The following is a 20782-nucleotide window of genomic DNA, read 5'->3' on the forward strand; positions in this document are numbered from 1 at the left end:
GCAAGTCTCGTTTTATTGAAATGGATAATTCGACTTATTTACAAGCTGAAAATGATGCATTTTGACGGAATATATTTAACTAGACACGTCTATATTATAATAAAACAATACTTAATCCTAATTCATCCATTAATATACCGTGCTGTGTAAGCTGATTCTCCGGGCGGGACTTCGTTTTACTGTATCCGGGCAGCCGTTTGAATAAGAAATAACTTTAATAAGATTTGAATACGACCAAAAAAAATACATGTCATGTTATATTATTGTTAAGTAGGTAAAATGTTTGTGTTTCGTCATGTAGTTGTTTAACGTGGTGTGTTTTTGGCCGGAGCGAGGCGGAGTTGGCTCGGTCCCCTTTTTTGAATTTTTTTCCCCTGCCCTTTGAACGTTCCATGGTGCCTTGCGTCAGTTTGTAACGAATTTGGTTCGACAGCACAGTTTAGGCGCCATTTACAAGTCGGAGTTTTCAAGTAAGAGAGCCACTCGGGATGACACGGGACTAAAAGTTTGTGGATTATATTTACAACTCACTGGATTAACGAATACTTTTGGCGCTGTCGTGATTTGGATCAGTAAAGAAGACTTTTGACAAGTCGTGTCCGCATCGTGGAAGGTACTTCGAAATGTTTGGTTAGAAATTAATGACTGGGGTTGCGTCTATTTGCTGAAATGGATAATCTTACTTCCAAAGCAGACTGACCATTAATAACACGTTTACGAGAGTTGAAACATTATCAGCGGTGGACTGACGTTAACTGGACTCCGGAATGTTCTAAAATATACTTATTTTCTTGCCTTTACAGCCCTTTCGTGGACACACACACCTAACAGTAACATTAAACTTTTCCGACTGTCCAAGCTAATGTTAATGTTGCAGATGCTAGCTACAGATCAACTACTAAAGGTTTCACAAACTGTAGTAGTGAAAAGGAACAATCATTTCAAATTCTTAGTTTCTTTATTTAAGTACAGTTTGTGTCACAGTGTTGTGATATCGTTACACGTCCTCAACACTAGTCAACGCTAGCTTTAGCTGTGCTGCGTTACTTTGCAATAGATAGTTAGCTAAACAGCTAACTGGAAAAGGCAAATTCACTGCTACGTGTTCCTCTCACCCAGAGGCCAATCTAGCAGTAACACTTTATTTATTACGCAGAATATATCTACACACTCGGACCAGCGTTACCGTTACGTTATTTGAATGTGCTTCTCCAATTAGCTAGCTAGCGAGTGAGGTTGCCCCGTCTACACCTCCGCCCCTCACATGAAAGTTTCGGGGATGATATCCATTATTATCAGTGTCAGTTTGAGACCCCGATCAATTTAGGACGTTGTGTCTTCACCATCGACCAGGAACAGTTTTCGCTGCGCCCTGCTCGTTAGTGACGAGAGAACACAAGCCAGGCTTCAAGCTGAATGGAAAGGATTGAGCTATTTGCATATTTACAGGATCTGTTTTCAAGTTATAAGGCAACGATCACTTATTTTTTTCTGTTTCTCCCCCAAACACTGTAAGGTCATTAACCGTCCAACTTTGTGATGCAGTAAACTCCTCCAGCAGATACTGCCACTGAAGGATATCACTCGTTTTTTGAGTTGATTTGAATATGAAAAAGCATCTTATTTGCTACATCATGATGCAGATTGGCAGCCTTGATCACTCCCTACTCTTCTAATGTGATCAGGCCGGCAGCCTTTTTTAATAACTCGCGTTGTTCAGGTCACACAAAGTATCTCATTTACGTAGTTGAGTATTTTGATTAAAACAAATTACAGTTTTAAGATCACTAGGTTTAAAAAAAGTTAGAGGGATTTGACTCTGGTAATGATTTAAGCCTGACAACGGTAGCTGCGTGTGACCGACTAAATGTTGAGTGTTGGAGATTGACAGGCACAAAAACCATTCATGGATATTCCTTCTTTTTTTTTTCTTTTTTTTGCCAATAACTCCCTTAGATCGCAAATCATGCCATCTAAAACTGCAAAAAGCTCAACTGCATCCGCCAAGCCAAGAGGGAAAGGGTCGCAGCCTCGGGATGACTCCGAAGACGAGCTGGATGTACCCCCTCAAGAAACCAACTCCAATGGCCAAGAGGAGGCACCGCCGACAACTGGCAAGTAACAAAGGCTGTTTTGGTGTCTGTGAATCTAAATAAGTTGTGTGCACTCAATGGCGATGCGTGTATTGCTGTGTTGGTAGTGGCCAATTGGCACAGCTGTGAAGCTTCTTTTTTTTTTTCCTCACTTAAATCTCAACACGTAGTTAGAATGGCTGGGGTATTTTTTTCAAAAGTGTCAGTCATCAATACATGTCTTATGATTTTTGAGATGAGTTTGATATCGTCGAGTGCTCTTCTTCCTCGGATCTTCTCTACAAACGAGGTAATTTATGTCGGATAGGAAGTTTTTTTTTGTGCTGCACTTAAATAGGTGTTTTGCTTTTATTCTCTTCAGGCTATATTTTGTGTGATCATTTGTACGCGATGATTGAGATTCATGTTACTGCTAGATCATGTTTGTGTTTATGAGAACATACTGAAATACTTCACTGCTTGTTTGCCTGCAACGTTTTAATTCACAAACATCGACCCCTGAGCTTGTTTATGCTTTATGTGAGCACAATAGATTTTGGACAGGTCGTTGTGGCTTGCTGTGATGGAAATAGAATCGCTTTAAAGCTGAAAAGTGTTCACAAAATAGGATTTTCTGTCTTAGTGTTGTGGTTGCAGTTCAGTAAGAGTGAAAACGTGACGTTGATGACTGAAATGAACACTTTAGTTTTTTTTATGCTCGACGAAATGAATGTGGCGCATCTACTCTCTCACGTCTGAACGCTTCTCGCGGAGCGTTTGTATTATAACGTGGATTTATTCACACGCGGCCACGGGCTCTGTCTTTTTATGAGTGTGCTTCTGTTTTGGGGAACAAAGAAAATAACGTTTGTCAATTTCTAGGGGAGTCGTTGTTTGGCTGCTGTTGTAACTTGCTGCCTGTGTTTTGTTTGTTTGTTTTTTCTCTCGCTCCTCCACCCCTCCCCCCACGCACTACTTACTGTCCCCCACCTGAAACGACGCACAGAGGAATAAAAAGTTGTTCTTTTTTTCTGTGCCACAGATCCGTCACACGGGGAAGCTGCCGAGGCGGTTGATAATCGAAGTTTGGAGGAGATTCTCGGTAGCATCCCTCCACCCCCGCCCCCAGCAATGACCAATGAACCGGGCGCTCCTCGCCTCATGATAACGCATTTAGTTAATCGCAACTTTAAATCGTATGCAGGCGAGCAGATTCTGGGGCCTTTTCACAAGGTACGACCAAACATGGTTACAAATGTCAACCCTGTGTGGGGAAACACTTTGTTAATGTGTTGTCTTCAGCTCACAGATACACCCAACATGTGTGGTGACTCTTATTTAATTTTATTCACCATTTATTTCCTCTTATGTAAATAAAAACAACGTGTTTTATGTTGTAGCAGACTCATTACAAGTGGTAAAAAAATATTCCAACACAGTATGACATTCATTTGTATTTTTAAAAAATATTTTTGTGACAGTGGAAAAGTCACACTCCTCCATTTTGATTTGGGCAGTGTATTATACAAGTGGTAGTGATACAATGATGTACCAACATTTCTCTTAAATTATCACTTTCATTAAACTTTGTTATTTCAGTCCTCTCTGCCTCCCTTGCTGCTCAGCATATATTGCTGTATAAAAATAAATCTTAACTACACCCACCTGGAATGCATTCAATGTCACAATCTTACCATGCTGCAATGTGAATCCAGAGCTCCTAATTTTTTGACATTTGCACCACATGTTCATAGGTGCATTGTATGTTCATGTATTTGATGTATATTTTTTCACCTCCTCCTCCTGTGTCTTTTATTTTCCAGCGTTTTTCATGCATCATTGGCCCAAATGGAAGTGGGAAGTCCAACGTGATAGATTCAATGCTCTTTGTGTTCGGATACAGAGCTCAAAAGATCCGATCCAAAAAGCTCTCAGTACTGATTCACAGCTCTGATAAACACAAAGATGTGCAAAGCTGCACTGTGGAGGTGCATTTTCAAAAGATTATTGATAAGGTAAATATATCCCTCTATATCTATATCTCTGTCATACACATGAACACTACTCTCCCAAATCAGTCCACACACTCTCTACACTGACAGGGTTGATTTCACACTGCTTTGTAGTGAACAGAAGTTTTTCTATAATTTAAAATATTTTCCCCCTTAAAGATCATGAGATGATTATTGCTGCAAAATGATCACACCAATGACTAAACATGAGCTGAAACTAGTCATGAAAGTTGCAGCTAATACCCACACGTGCAATAGTCTATTCATAATGTGTACGAACTCATTACTCTATTTTTAACTATTGTTTAAATGTGGCATTTAGTGACGAGGCTACACTTACTTGATGATTCTGTGAAAAGGCAAGAAAATGAGTGTTTGTGAATGTAAACAGATTCAAAATATCTAATTGTATAATTATAGGAAGTTGAAAAGCTGCTGTAGTTGAAAGAGTTGTTTCTGTATTTGATCTGCAGCAGGGGGGTGTTTAAAAAAAAACTGCCCTGACCACTGGGTCTCTGTTTTTAGTCCACAAGCTCTTAATAAATCAAAATCAAGCCGCTGAACATTTGAATTAATTATACAAAGTCTTCTAGCTTCACAATTTGCCATTTCTGCTACTTTTAAAAATTCCAAAAGAAGTGGTGTACACAACTTTAACTATTGTATTTGTCTCTAAAAGTATCACAAGTAAGGTCATTTTATACCCCTTTGCATTGAATTCATACATCACAGTATAAAGTGTTTAACATTTGCTAAATACATTTGAGAAACTGCACTTTTATATGAATGTGGTGTATGTTGTAAGTCTAGCAGGGTTTGATCTGCTGTGTCCTTTTTAAGATAAATCTTTCCCTCTATTGATTTTAGAAGTAGTCAGTTTTTATTCCACCCCCACTTCAGTGGATTTATCAGCATTCAGAGTATTCACATATGATGTGTAGAGCTGTTTGAGTTTCTCCTGAACTGTTCTGCTCTAAGCTGCTCCGTCTCTTCTGCCCCTCCCCCCTGTGAGCCAGGAAGGAGATGACTACGAAGTCATCCCCAACAGCAAGTTCTATGTTTCCAGGACTGCCAACAAAGACAACTCCTCAGCCTACCATATCAATGGCAAGAAAAGCACATTCAAAGAAGTCGGGGCTTTACTCCGAAGCCATGGTATTGACCTAGACCACAACAGATTTCTGATCTTACAGGTAAGTGTTCCATTTTTTACTTCTTTCTTCTTCTTCTCCTCCTGACTCTCCTTTTTTTTAAAATATATTTTTTTATCCCTGCTGTGGCCATCTCATTCTGTCAGAGATTTCCTGTTCTCCGTCCTCTGCTCATTTCTCAATCCTTTTTGAGTCAAGTGTTGCATGGCCACAGTACAGCCATGCCTGCCTGTGGGAATAACCTGTTGCACTGGAATGAAAGGTGAGGATGTGTCCTCTGTCAGCCCTTAGACTGCTATAGCAGCGCATCATGGTTTGAAACAATGTGGAAAAGGTGCGAACCATTATTTGCTGCTTTAGAATTTTAAGGAAAAAATACAGTTGTCACTCCTACATGGACCTGAATGTGAGCCCAACAACCACCTCAGTTTTTTTTAAGAGGGGGTGGGAAGTTTTGATGGGGTTGAACCACCAGTGGGGACAGGTTGGTCCTTCCTTCCCCCCCCTCCCTCTCCCATGTACCTGCCACGCTTTAGCAGCACGTAAATATTGGCGTGTGAGAATAGACCCCAACCCCAATATTAGCAGTGCTGCTTCAGTGTGGCAGGATCAGACACTCTCCATTGCCATGCCTTTGATATTGGTTCAAGATTTCACCTGTGTTGTTTTTTTTTATCTCCAAGGGGAATGAAGTGCATTCCTGTTTATTTCAGAATATTAATTCTTATTATTTAATTTTGTGTGTGTGTGTTGCACTCTGTTTTCCCACTAGTTACATTCCCACCCCTTCTGAATGTATTACATGTGTGACCTACCCATTATTACTTATTAACCCAAGCCTTATGGAGCGATGACTTGTGTTAGAGTAAAACAAAATGGCTGATTTTATCTTTGTCTTCTCAATTCTTCTAATTTATGTATTATTTTTGTAATTTTTTAAAGTCTGTCATAGTGTCAGGTGAACTCTTTTTTTTTTTTTTTTCCTCCCCTCCCATGCGGTTTGGTGGTGAGCTGTCTGATTATATGTGTCCTGCTTGACTTGTTCTCTGTTGATGTGTGTGCATGCCCACTCTCACTCCCCTTGGATGTCAGGTCTGCAGCTCTTTGTCTGTGACACGGCTGCATGACTGTTGGAAGAGGTTCTAGGTTGTTCTTCAAGGTCACTTTTCCAGGCCTCTGACTAAAGGGAAGCTGTCTATTTTGTGCACTGGTCAAAGCAGAGTATGACGTGGGATGCCCCCCTTCCACCCCCCCTGCCCCTTCCTCTGTTAGCTTCTCCTTTTTTTCTTAAGAGTAAGAAGTGAAATGCCTTTTTAAACAATTAAAATAAATAAAAACAAATATTATTTTTTTATTATAAGAATTACATTTGCTTTAAAACTCTACAGTCGGTATGTAGCTTTCTATCTTAGCAAGCCAGGATTAAAAATAAACAAACCAGAATGAACACACATCCTGACACATGCTACAGTACTGAGGTGTGTGTAAGCCTGGCCTCCGTTTGACTCATGACCAGACTCTGAAAGTTGAATTAGAGTGTAGCATAACCATTAGAGATTTCCAAGTTATAAAACACCTCTGTTTTAATCACTTTAAATTAATTAACCATATATATTTTTTTTTAATTTTCAAAAATTGTAAGATGGTTATTCAAGGGTTAAACTGTAAAAGGACTGTGTGTTATTTCAAAATGAACACTTCTTAGTGTTCTTTGGCATACTGAACATATTTTTGAGACCACTCTTTCCTCTATGTTTTCATCAGGTGTACTTGTATCCATTATTTTAAATAAGAGAGCTTTATTCTTACATTTCATTCTTGTTTTGAAGAGATGCAACTGTTTGTGTGGCCAAATGTAATCATGGGGATTATGTCGAGTTCCCTCGAGTCAAAAACAACATGCTGTTCTCAAAGAGAGCCTGCAGAAATCATTTTTTTGGTGCACTCTACTTGAGTGTTTGTGTCTGCCAAGTTGTGTGTGTAGCCTGAAGCATTACTTTTAGCAAGTCAAGAGCTCTGAAATCAATCCACCACATATTATAATAGAGAGTGTTGTGGATTTTAAAAATTAATTAAACTAATAGGATTTGTTAAAACATTTTTTTTATTATTTTTGTTTTTTTTGTGAATAACTTCCTGCATGTCTTCATCCATGTGTTGCTCTGGACTTGCACATAGGGCGAGGTGGAGCAGATCGCCATGATGAAGCCCAAAGGTCAGACGGAGCATGATGAGGGGATGCTTGAGTACCTGGAGGACATCATCGGGTCATGCCGCCTCAAGGAGCCCATCCTGACCCTGGCGCGCCGCATCGAGCTGCTCAATGAGCAGAGAGGAGAGAAGGTGACTCACTCACTCACACACTGTCTGCACACACAATGAAGGCAATGTCCCTCCCTATGTATCGACCTGGATGTACATGTGTTTTGAAGCTTTTCATGCATATCAGCGACATAAAATTGATATGATTTTGTTGTTTTGTAACTGTTGAGTGTGAATTAGCTGAGGCAAGGCATGCTTAAGAGCTTCCAATAGACAACTTTTTGTTCAGAAGTCTTAAAAATATTTTTTTATTTACTATAAATCCAAGCTACAGATGTGTTTAAGACAAGTAACACTCATCTAGCCAACTGAATGACTGCAATTTTATTTATTTATTTGCACAGCATTAATGCACATGCCTTGACATTCTAAATTCAAAAATAAACCTCATAGTAAGTACTTATATTTTTTCCCCTGTGCTAGCTGAACCGAGTGAAGCTTGTAGAAAAGGAGAAGAATGCTCTGGAGGGAGAGAGGAACAAAGCTGTGGAGTTCCTCACCCTGGAGAATGACATTTTCAAACACAAAAGTCGACTCTGCCAGTATTATGTGTAAGTGTCCCAGCACCATCACACTTCAATGTAATCAGAAGCACAGAAGAGAAGAAGAAACAGATGTGTGGGATTGATGCAGATTTTATTTTTTTAATTCAACAAACTCTGCATTAACCTTCTCTGCTGTCACACCCTGCTTCATTTCCCTTTCTGTGTAGATAAATAGTTTGACCTCTCTCTGTTTTTCCCCCTCATGTGTCTTCACCATCAGCCATGATCTGCAGAAGCGTGTGGTGGATAAGGAGCAGGAGAAGCAGAAGATCTTGGATGACACCAAGGAGCTCACCGGGAAAAATGCAAAGATATCAGAGGAGACGGAGAAAATGAACCAAGAGCTGAAGAATGTGGAGAAGTAAGTTATTTTGTGTGTGTGTGTGTGTGTTCCTTTTCCCCCTCCTTGCCTTTTTATTAACCAATTTAACATGCTAAGAAGGTCACAAACTTTTCTACCAGTTGAAAAATGTTCTGCTTGTTGTGAAGCCTCTTTTTGCCCAGAACATTTGAGTCTGGTGGGGAATTTCCCATCCAGGTCTTGGGAGGAAGAATAGAAGTAACTGGAGAAATTGGGGTGTACTCAAATCTGATTATTTCATAAATAGTGCAAAACAGAGGGATGGAATATTTTTTCCTTTGGGGGGAAAAAGGTATAGACACTGTTTAGTGACATCAGATTCATATATTTTTGCTCTTTTTATCATATAATTTTAAAACTAGCCAATCAGAATGTTTAAGAAGTGAAACCTGGCTATAAAACAGAGACAGAACCTCTTATTGAAAATAGTTTAGTATATTTCTGACAGTCTTATTCTTAATTTCATATCCCTGTTGACTTTTTTATTTTTACATAATTGACACGAGTGCACCCAGATAAAAAAAAACGCTGTTCCTCCACCAGGAAACAAAATAAGCTCAACAAGTACATTGAGACCCAGAAGGAGAAGTTCACCCAGCTGGACCTGCAGGATGTTGAAGTGCGTGAGAAGATTAAACACTCCAAGAGCAAGAACAAGAAACTGCAGAAGCAGCTGGAAAAGGAAAAAGAAAAGGTGTGTTGGTCAGCCTGTTCACTTTTGTTTTTCATGTTTGACACTCTTTTTGCGATTATTTTTACAACACCAAAGTATTCAGAAGCACAGAGACACATAATCTGTCATGGGAGAGTAATAGCAGCAATTTCTCATACTTTACATTACTTATCTCATTAAGAAATGCAGGGTTATACTCAGTCAAGACAAGCTAGCACCGGCGGTATGACACTCCAATGTTACAGTGTTTATTTTGTCCCTTGGCCAAGTTAGAAACATGGGCACTAAAAATACAATTTCCGTTGCTCATAGAAAACACACAGGGCTGTTGTTCTGAGGCCTCGAGAAAAAGACACTTGTAAAGGCTCTACTGAGACCTGCATACAAGTCATGAACTAATCACAGAAGCAACAAGTACAAAACTCCTCTATGTGTTCCTTTTTATGGGTTTAGCCTGCAACAAATACAGTGAAAGTAAACTGGAGATAGAGACTGTTCATGCTGTACATTTTGATCCCAGCTGCACTGCTTCTGTGAGTGTTAGATTTTTTTTTTCACACTATGATTACTTTTTATTTGCTACCTTTCTGATCCAGTTGATAACTAATGTGTGTGAGTTATAAGAAATAATTCTAATGGATTGTAAAGTCAAGACCTTTCTGGTGTGTCAAAAGCATTTGTGACCGTTTTAAATTTAAACCATTTCAAGTTTGAGACGTGCAAAAATTAAAACAGTGATAATGGAGCATTTAAATAAAGAGCTGTTTGAGTGTCTGTACAAAATTAAACTGGCTTTATTGTGCATTATAGTTACATCCACACCCAGCAAAGCTAACAGCTGTAAAGCAGACATTTATAAGAGTGTTGGGACCTTGTTTTAATTTTTTAAATATTATTTCTCCCCTCAAGGGAACAGAAACCCCTCTCCTCTTCTCATTAAAATGTCTTTAACCATAAAGAAAATTAAACCTGTATGGACTTGTAAATCAAATGTAATGGCAGGGAGGGCTCTCTGACTTCAACTAGCCACTAGGGGGCTGTGAAGTTGCACAAGTTGGTTGTTCGTGTGTTCCAAATGATGGCCTGGTCACGATCATGTTTCACTGTTTATATATTATTATATTTCTCTATCTTCCACACTTGCTAAAACACTTCTTCACACATGTAGAGTGTAGAGTTGCCTTGTAGCTGTAAGTGTGACCCGGCTGTTCTAAATCTGCTCCTTCAGTCCCTGTGCTCTGGAAACGTCTCGGTCAGAGTCAGGCAGACCTCATGGGAGCAGTGTTCTGCTGTGTTGTAGTCAACTATGGCCTGGCTTGTGTAACACTCCCAGCAGCCATATTCACATTTCACCCACAGTTAACCCTACGAAACATAGACCACATACACACACCACTCCTTGCCTTGTTTAAGGCCTGCCAAGCAGCACACTGTTGTGCCAGTCTTTACCAGGGCCTGCTAAGTCCTGAATGTGTGTTTACAGTTGATTACATGTGTTTGTTTTGGCCTGCTTATGAGTGTGTGGCACTGTTGCTTCTTATTGACACTGGACCAAACTTTATAAAATGTAATCCTCTTACTTTGTTGCTCTTATCTTCTAAAAATCTTCCTTGATCTCTTCATATCATCGTCCAATAGAAGAGGCAACAGGCTGTTAATCCGTGCTTTGTTGAAGTATTAAACTGTGCCCTCAGGTTAAAATAGAAAGGTGTAGCTGCTGTTGTTTGGAGTCATCTCATTTGTGATTTTGCATTCTCCTGTCTGGCTCATCTTTCAGCTGGAGGAAGTGCGCGGTGTGCCAGCCAACAGTGAGAAAGCAATCTCTGAGGCGACAGTTCGCAAGGAGGAGCTGGAGAAGAAGAAGGTGAAGGAAGAGGAAAAACTGAAAGGCGTGATGGAGAGTCTGAAGGAAGAGACCAGTGGCCTGCAGCAGGACAAAGAGGTGTGTGTGTGTAAACGTCTTGGTGTTGCATGCTTTAACAACATTTTTGCTTGTTGCAGAAATCTCTAACTTCTGCTCTTTCCTTCTACAGACCAAAGAGAAAGAACTGATGGAGCTCAGCAAGGCTGTAAACGAGACCCGCTCCCGGATGGACATCGCTCAGTCTGAGCTTGACATCTACCTCAGTCGCCACAATACGGCAGTGACCCAGCTTAACACCGCCAAGCAGACGCTTCAGACGACCTCTGACACACTGCGGGAGCGCCGTCCTGCCATCAAAGACCTAGAGGTCAAAATACCTCAGAAAGAAAAGGAGCTCAAGAAGGTATAAAATACAAAAAAAACACATCAACTTTATTGCCTAAACAGCATTTGCATGGTACATTTTCCATCTGTTAAACCAACACACATACCCCATTGGTAGTTACCAACCAGACTCTTCTTTTTCCTCCCTGCAGGATGAGGGAGAGCTGGAGCAGCTGATGAAGATGGATTGTGAGACCAGGGAGGTGGTGAGGGAGATGAGGCAGAAGGTGGACGAAGCCAAGAGCTCTCTGTCCTCCAACCGCAGTCGAGGAAAGGTCCTGGATGCTCTCATGCAGCAGAAGAGGAGTGGACGAATTCCAGGCATCTTCGGGAGACTGGTAAAAAGCTGTTATAACACAATAATACACAGGAACACTAAACAAGAGCTTCATTTATAGCTGTATGTCTTTGCTGAGCACAAATTGAGACTCACAACAGCATTATATCCACTTTCGCATTCATTTTGAACGTGACTTTTTGTGCCTTCAGGGAGATCTCGGAGCCATAGAGGAGAAGTATGATGTCGCCATTTCCTCCAGCTGTGGTGCTCTGGACAACATTGTAGTGGACACTATTGACACAGCCCAGAAATGTGTGACATTCCTCAAAGAACAGAACATCGGGGTGGCCACCTTCATTGGCCTGGACAAGGTAAAAATCTGACACAGACAGTAGTTGATGATGTCACTAGGATTATGAACAATTGCCTACCTTGCTGTTCTTTCTCACGCTTCCTCGTTTTCTTTACTCAGATGAAGGTGTGGGAGAGGAACACGGCTCCCATCCGCACTCCAGAGGACAGCCCTCGCCTCTTCGACATGGTGCGAGTGAAAGATGAAAGCGTGCGGCCAGCTTTCTACTTCGCCCTCAGGGACACTCTGGTGGCCCAGGACATGGAGCAGGCCACGAGGATGGCCTTCCAGAAAGACCGGCGCTGGAGAGTGGTCACCCTGAAGGGGCAGATCATCGAGATGGCAGGTAGGTGGCCTGCTTTTTTTGGGGGTCTTGTTTTGCTGAATACTTCTCTCTAAGGTCTCTCAGTGAAGATAATGGTGTAAATAAATACTGTGTGTGCTTAACAGGAACCATGACTGGTGGAGGAAGAGTACTGAAAGGCAGGATGGGCACCTCTCTTGGCACTGAGATTTCCCAGGATGAGGTGAGTCCTGCCTGACAATTTTCATTGTATTTCCATTGCAAAGTCCATACATGCAGTAGCAGTGCAGCAAGCACTCTACAAGGTTTATTAACTTTATATTATACTAGCGTTTTCATTGAATGCATTTTCATTCAATACAATGGCGAAGAAAAGCTGTTGAAATATGGCCCTGCTACACTGCCTTGCTATGCATCCAGCATGCTTTGCGCAGGATTCAGGTCTCTTGCTTCTTGAGCGCCATCTTTTGGGGGAAATTCCATCACACGATAAAACACCTCTCTGCATTTTATACTGGTGTATTAGTCTCATTGGTGTTTGGGACACAGCCCACTGTTTAGAGCAGTGGTGGCCAAAGTGGGGGTTGGGACCAAGCGGCAACCTCCGGTCTCAAACTATGAAGCCCGTGCGGATGTGTTAAAAAACGCAATTCATCCAGAATTCGCTTGAGGCTGGCTGCAGAAACACCGAAAACCACATAGACACCCATTCAAAAAAGACGATCTGTGCAGCATTAATAAACATGTTTACAGCCTGGTTCAAAAAACGGCTTGGGTCTACTTGGCTAATCTCTCTATCGGCACACACGGTACTCTTGACTCCCAGATGGGAACATGTAGCTGTTGGCTAGGAGGCTCAAACCCCGCCTCTTTACGTCGCACTCTTCCTGGTTGAGTTCCGCATTTCCAATATGGCTGCCGCCGTTGATTGGCTTCAAAACAGCGCTCAGGAACAGATGGGTGACGTCACGGATACTACGTCCATTATTTATACAGTCTACGGTTGGGACCCACTAAAGGTCACGAGACACTGATGAGGGGGTCACCAGATGCATTCCAAAAAACCAATACATATTTTGAATTATTTAAAGTCACATATTCCATCCATTGATGTAAAATATATACAAAAATTGCAGCAACATTTGAGACAAAATCATGCAAATAAAGACATCAGCAATTTTCTTTTTTTCTTTGTTGCCACATGAATAAATGAGGACATTCTGGTTCTAGTCTTTTTTTTAAATGACAGTAACATTTGTAGCTTTTTTTGATTGCCTATTAGTTCTTGCATGTGGCTGTGAGCATTAACCACCTCAAGACAGTGGGGTTATCAGTCTCTGGTACTGTTATTTTGGGGTCTCATACTGAAAAGTTTTGGAACCCCTGGTTTACAACAATAAGAGAACTAGAAGTGCATCTTGCACCCAGGATTTTGCAGGATTTGACAGCTACTAGTGCAGGGCTAACACTGATAATTAAGAACAATAGTGCTGTGATTGAATTTCTTGCAGCAAAAACTGTGTACATTCTATGTTGTCTTCACCTGAAAATAAAATCTGAAGAGGACAACATAGGATGTTAGATTTTTGTTCGATTTGACATGAAATTCACAGTAACAGCATCCAAGATAAACATACTTTCTTTACACAAGATCCAACCATAAGATAAATATATTTTGCTGATCAGAGCAGCTGCCATATCACACTTTATGTTCATCATGAGATAGAAGTACAGAGAAAAGAGATCCCCTTTAGTCCTATGTTTCATTCTAATACGAGACTTTCTACTTTTCTACAGGAGAAACCAACCACACAAACGATCTTCAGCTTATTTCCACTTAGTGATTTTTCAGAGGCTGCTATAGATAACATCATTTCCCTGTGTCTTCTACAGCTTGACCGTATGGAGAGTAAGCTGAACGAGAAAGTGTCGAGGCTGCAGGGCTGCCAGGAGAGAAAGCTGCAGCTCGAAGAGAGCGTCCAGCGACTGCGGCAGCAGCTCAGAGATATGAAGAACACTCTGGAGAAATACTCCAACAGCATGACTGTAAATACTTCATTTCTCACTCACTTAATTTGGCTGTAATTGTAATTCAAATGAGAACCTCTTGTAGATCAGTCAAACAACAAGCTGTGATTGTAACAGCTGATGAAACTCAGCGAGCCCGTGTGGCTGACCGTTCTCTTTCTTTTCTTTCCTCAGAGTCTGGCTGACCAGGAGGCTCACTTGAAACTTCAGATTAAGGAACTTGAAGCCAATGTGTTGGCTGCTGCCCCAGACAAGGCCAAACAGAAACAGATGGAGAAGAGCCTGGAGGCCTTCAAGAAAGGTACAGTTCTCCTGTGAGCTGCAAAGAAAATATCGCTGTTAATTGTTAAATTTGTCATAAAGATAACGATCAAACTGACGTTGGACTGAGATGTCATTTGTGGAGCAAGTTGCATGCTGCAATAAAGAACAGCATCAAAAACTAGTTCACGTGAAAATGTTTTTCCAGTTTAACCTCTTAGAATAACGAAGCAGACACTTAATGTCCAACAATAATGTTTTCATTCAGTCTTTATTATTGTGTCCCTCCCTGGCTCTCAGACTTTGATGCAGCCTCCAGTAAGGCTGGGAAGGTGGAGAACGAGGTGAAGCGTCTCCACAACCTGATCATAGACATCAACAGCCACAAGCTGAAGGCTCAGCAGGACAAGCTGGACAAAGTCAACAAGGAGCTGGACGACTGCTCCTCCACTATTACCAAGGCTCAGGTGGCCATAAAGACGGCTGACCGGTGAGGGAATAATACAGTTTTTGAAAATATATTTTTAACATGAAACCTGTGTCATATTTCCTGCTGTCACTAGGGGGCGACACCCTGCAGGAGGCTGCGGGTGTTCTTAAAGCTAACTTGTTGTGCTAGGTCCAAAACATAAACTGTATAAAAAATGGACGTGGTATCCATGACCTCACCCATCTGTTCCTGAAGCGCTGTTTTGAAGCTCATCATCAGCGGGTGCCACATTGGAAGCGCTGAACTCAAGCTTACATTGTCCGAGTTAGTGTGAGGTTAAGAGGCGGGACTTAAGCCTTTTTGCTAAAAGCTACAGGGTGACCACCTGTCAATCAAGTTGAGCCATGCCCTTATATGGGCAAAACTCGTAAATTGATATCTCGAAAATAGTGAGTTATGAAAACATTCACCCCCTGTACAGTGTGTGCCGATAGAGAAACTAGCTTCTCAGACCTTAACCGTTTACTGAACCAGGCTGTAAACATGTTTTTTATTGCTGTAAAGATCATCTTTTTTTTTAATGGGTGTGTGTGTGGTTTCCAGTATTTCCACAGCCAGCCTCAAGCGGATGCTCGATGAACTGCAGTTTTTAGCACTTACAAATGGGCTTCATATTTCAAGACCGGAGGTTGCCGCTTGGTCCAAAAGTAACTATTTGTATGCTTGGTGTTTAAGGATCTGTCTAACCGAATTGGCAACCTCGGGCCAAGAGAAATGAAGCCAATGACGAAGTGCCAAAACCTGCAGTTCCTCAAGTGTCCACTTGAGCTACATTCACACCAAATATGAAGCCTATGCGGAAGTGTTATAAACTGCAATTCATTGAAATCCGCTTGAAGCTGGCTGCAGAAACACCGGAAACCACATAGACACCCATTCAAAAGAGCCGATCTTTGCAGCATTAATAAACATGTTTACAGCCTGGTTCAAAAAACGGCTTGGCTCTACATAGCTAATTTCTCTATAGGCACACACTGAACGGGGGGTGAATTTTTTTTTAACACTACAGTTCAGAAGATATTTAGATTACGAGTTTTTGCCCAAATAAGGACATGACTGACTTGACTCCTGGGCGGGAACACATAGCTGTTGACTAGGAGGCTCAAACCCCGCGTCTTTACGTCACACTATGCCTGATTGACTTCCACATTTCCACGATGGCTGCCGCCGTTGATTGGCTTCAAAACAGCTCTCAGGAACAGATGGGTGACGTCATGGATACTACGTCCATATTTTATACAGTCTATGGTCTGAATACCTTACTTCTCTAACACATTGTACGGGGGGGGAGAATTTTTTCATAACTCAGCAGCCTAGGAGAAGTTAGGCACAGCTGACTAGTCTGACAGGTGGGAATGCTCAAAGCCCGCCTCTTTGCCTCATACTAGCTCGACCCAAGTTAGGTTGAGATCAGCATTTCCAATATGGCACCTGCCGGCGATGGGCTTCAGAAACGGATGGATAGTGTCACGGAGACTGTCCATACAGTCTATGGTCTAACCACTACCTCATGTTGTCACTGGTTTCTTTAGCATTAGCAGCCAAAAGAGGCATCCAGTGATCATCTCTTACCGAAACATTAAGGTTTAACACAAGACTACACTGGTGGCTACATGCCCACATGATGAGCCGGGCTGGAGGAGCTGTTGATTTAATTAAATAAACAGTGGCACTTATTAAATGTGAGCCACTCGGGCTGCCTGTGAGAGTTTCTCCTTATCTCTGACGGAGCCTTGAAGCATTCTACAGTGTGTACGCTTTTTCATTCCGAATCTTTTTTGGTCCTCATCGACTCTGAACTCAGACTCCCCATGGAGAGGACACGTACTCAAACATTTTCAGATTCAATTTCTTCCCTTTAATCCCCTTTGATGCCCACTTTTTCCCATCATACTAACATTGGCACTGTTGTGTAGTTTTGTTGATTCAGTCACTTCCTTGACATGACAGATTCATTTCATTAAACGTCCCCTTGCAGCGGTCAAGGGATTAGCGTGACACTTGTTTAGCGAGTATTTCTTTACAAGCCGATCAAATCACTGTTTTTCAGTTGACATAAAAAGAAACAAATATCTGTCCGGGCACCTTGGATGAGCCTTCAGGTTTATGGATGTGTGTTGACAAAGGGCAGAAGAGAAGGGATTTCATGCAGAGAATAGGCAGGCACCATATTTAACCCATTGATTAAAATGTAAGCTGTATGAATCAAATGTAGGTGAAGACTGATGAAACACTGAAGCTGCTGCTTTGTGCTCTCCTGCTTCTTCTGTGTCCCCTCCTGGAACGACACAAGAAGCTCTGCTGTGTTACACATCAGCTTCTGATGTCATTGACACTCAGCTGCTATTCTTGCAACCATTCAGACATGTTTCCTTCAGCAGACCATTATCCACAGTTTCTCAGTCACTCTGCCAGATGCTAACATTTGTGTGTTTTTTTCCCATCCGTGTCCCCTCTGCAGAAACCTGAAGAAGTGTGAGGAGAGCGTGAATCGCTTGCAGAGTGAGCAGGAGGAGAATGAGAAGGCAATGGTTGAGTTCACAGAACAGCTGAAGAAGCTGGAGGAGGAGGCCGGGGAGATCATAAAGACCTGCCAGGATGCCGAGGTTAACCCTTTATATACTCTTGGAATTGAAAAATGATCAAATATTTTGCACCAATATTTCAAAATGCTTACTTTTTTTAAAGCCTGGTTGTCTTTGGTTTAAATGTTATTTTTTCTTACTTCTATCCAGGCTGCTCTTCCTGAAGTACAGGAGCAGTACCAGGGGGTGCTGAAGGAGATCAAGGTCCTGCAGCAGCAGGAGCACGCACTGCAGGAGGAGTCCCTCAGCGTCCGGCTCCGCATTGAGCAGATTGAGACCTCCATGACAGAACACAGCAACAAGATCAAACACTGGCAGAAAGAGGTGCGTTGTGTTTATGTTTGAGTGCAGAGGTGTCAACAGTATTCACATTCATTACTCAGGAGAATAGACACTAGGGTTTAAAAAGACTTCTGTAGAAGCTGAAGTATCAACTCAAGCTTTTTACTCAAATAAAAGTGTAAAAATACTGGTTTCAAAACTACTTAAAGTATAAAAGTAAAAGTAATGTGAGGGGGAAAAAATGACATTAAGGATAAAACCTTAGGCTGCGCCACAGGGGCCTATAGTGCACTACCCCACCTCCCAAAAAAACATTTTTCTAAAGGCCATAATGACTATAATGTTATATTAATATGTTAATGTTGAAATATTTGTGTTGCATCTGTTTCAGCCACATTTATGCCCATTGAAAATGAACGCATTTTCATACAATGCAGAAACATTAAAGAACCACATATGTGTACCACTGAGCATTAACGTGTTTCATGGAGCGGAAGATATGATGACTTGTTGCCTATAAGTATTGTAATGGTGCAAAAAGTCAAACTTCACAGGCATGTTATCAATAGGCTTTATTGGAATGTCAATGTGCATCCAAGCATCAAGCACACACACACATTCAATACCCGGAACAGCTGGTGTTCACCAATAAGGTCTTACTAGGTATAAAAGTATTTGGACTTCGTTACTTGACACCTCTGTTTGAGTGACTTAAATATTATAATACTACTGTTTTGACTTCTGTGTCCTTTGAGTTTTTATGAAATGAGTTCTTTACATGTTTCAGGCCACCAAGCTGTCTCTTCACACCATCGAGGACAAACCAGCAGAGGAACTTCCTGTTCTCACACCCGCCGAACTCTCTGAAATCTCTGATCCAAATGTCATCATAAACAAGATGACCATGTTAGAGTCCCAGTGTGCTCAGATGAAACCCAACCTCGGAGCCATCGTTGAGTACAAGAAGAAGGTACGCACACTGCATGCATCTCACACTGTGATGACACGACTTCAGTTTAAAGCAAACACAATTAAATATACATCGCTGTGTGTGTTTGTAGGAGGAGCTGTACCTGCAGCGTGTGGCTCAGCTGGACGAGATCACCACAGAGAGAGACAACTTCAAACGGGGCTACGAGGACCTGCGCAAGCAGCGCCTCAACGAGTTCATGACTGGATTCAACATGATAACCAACAAGCTCAAGGAGAACTACCAGATGCTCACACTGGGTGGCGACGCAGAGCTGGAGCTGGTGGACAGCTTGGACCCCTTCTCTGAAGGCATCATGTTCAGGTAGGACACCTGAGTGATTCCAGTGGACTCAATACTTACCTGGCATAGATCCGGTAAGTTTGATCTCTTATGTTTACGTTTCTCTACACAGCGTCCGTCCTCCAAAGAAGAGCTGGAAGAAGATCTTCAACCTGTCAGGAGGGGAAAAGACGCTCAGCTCACTGGCTCTGGTGTTTGCTCTGCACCACTACAAACCCACACCACTCTACTTCATGGACGAGATCGACGCTGCTCTCGATTTCAAGAACGTCTCTATCGTGGCCTGTTACATTTATGTGAGTATGGGCCTGTGTTAGGACTATAGAAATACATTTTTATATTTTGTTTTGGTCTTGAGATGTCATGGTGTCACTCTTTTGAACAAACTTTGATCTCTTGACATCTCTCTCTCCTAAGAGTTCAAAGTCCACTCTTAGCAGAAGGTGATGTAATAAAGTAGTCATGACAAGCCTCCTTATTGGCACATATGCCATATTTGTCTTCCCTCTAAAAGGCACTGAACTCACAGGCTGCTACTGCATGATACAGTAGAATTAGCCAGTGGTTCTGAAGAAGTCTTACTTTAATCACTGATTCATGAGAGCCCGCTGCCTCTGTTGTGTAACACTGATATACTGTCCCAGTTCAGACGAATCACATGTTTTTGGGAGCTGGTTCAAAACAAACTCCTGAAATTTTAACTGTTCAGCTCCACTGTCCCTGTTATTTTTGAATTTCCCTCTAGATGAATGTTTGCTTCTCAAGACATGTAACATGTCCATCTTCCTTCCAGTCATTATTTTTTCCCCTTTCTTTTGCAGGAGCAAACAAAGAACGCTCAGTTTATCATCATCTCCCTGAGGAACAACATGTTTGAGATCGCTGATCGCCTCATCGGCATCTACAAGACGCACAACACCACCAAGAGCGTGGGGATCAACCCCAAGACCATCGTTTTCAAAGAGCATCAGGCTGTCACTGCTTAAACCTGAAGAAGCTCTCTGATCAGTTTTACTGTTTGTTTTTTTCACATCCTGTGTAAATATTTTTTAATCTTTTTTTTTTTGCCTCTCTACAATAAAATGCTGCTATTCTATATTTCTACGTGACCTAATAAATGTTTTCTGAAGAGATCTGGCTTTGATGCAGTCACTCACATGCACTGTGCATAGACATATTTTATACTATAATACAGGCTATTGTGGGTTATTCATAAGGGTATGATGCACAAATGGCAAGCTTGAATTACAGTCAAGTTTGAATCATGAGACTCGTCCAAGAACAGCACAAACAGTCATGACTGATAGAATGTGTTACCACTTGTCTTTGCAGTGTGAAATATGACATACAAGCAACCACAGAAGAAGCATCCACAACTGCTGCAAGCAACAGCTAATTGACTTGTGTCCTGGCTCACAGAGACACTATGGACTAAAGTATTCAGCCACACCCGATCATTGAATTCAGGCGTTTCAATCAGGCCCCTTACCTCCTGTGAAGGACAACCTTAATGCTTCAGCATACCAAGACATTTTGGACAATG

General features: G+C 41.6%; 1 protein-coding gene across 2 annotated transcripts; it reads left to right on the forward strand.

Annotated features, from left to right (window-relative positions):
* The first annotated feature begins 19 nt into the window (after positions 1-19).
* Positions 20-20372, forward strand: smc4 (structural maintenance of chromosomes 4). 2 transcript variants are annotated; one of them, XM_034701330.1, is made up of 24 exons: positions 20-613; positions 1957-2114; positions 3115-3305; positions 3896-4087; positions 5101-5277; positions 7414-7578; positions 7981-8108; positions 8323-8463; positions 9007-9157; positions 10914-11078; positions 11170-11403; positions 11537-11722; positions 11874-12035; positions 12137-12362; positions 12467-12543; positions 14214-14366; positions 14523-14649; positions 14910-15099; positions 17561-17705; positions 17835-18008; positions 18754-18936; positions 19028-19260; positions 19352-19535; positions 20061-20372. In XM_034701330.1, exons 2-24 carry the CDS (start codon positions 1967-1969, stop codon positions 20223-20225), a joined length of 3897 nt encoding a protein of 1298 aa, XP_034557221.1. In that variant the 5' UTR covers positions 20-613; positions 1957-1966; the 3' UTR covers positions 20226-20372. The 2 variants fall into 2 exon arrangements, with proteins under 2 accessions (XP_034557221.1, XP_034557222.1); XM_034701331.1 differs by lacking the exon at positions 20-613 and having other exon boundaries at positions 2110-2382.
* The last annotated feature ends 410 nt before the right edge of the window (positions 20373-20782 follow it).

The sequence above is a fragment of the Notolabrus celidotus genome, chromosome 14 (genome assembly GCF_009762535.1).
Source record: "Notolabrus celidotus isolate fNotCel1 chromosome 14, fNotCel1.pri, whole genome shotgun sequence".
Lineage (NCBI taxonomy): Eukaryota > Metazoa > Chordata > Actinopteri > Labriformes > Labridae > Notolabrus > Notolabrus celidotus.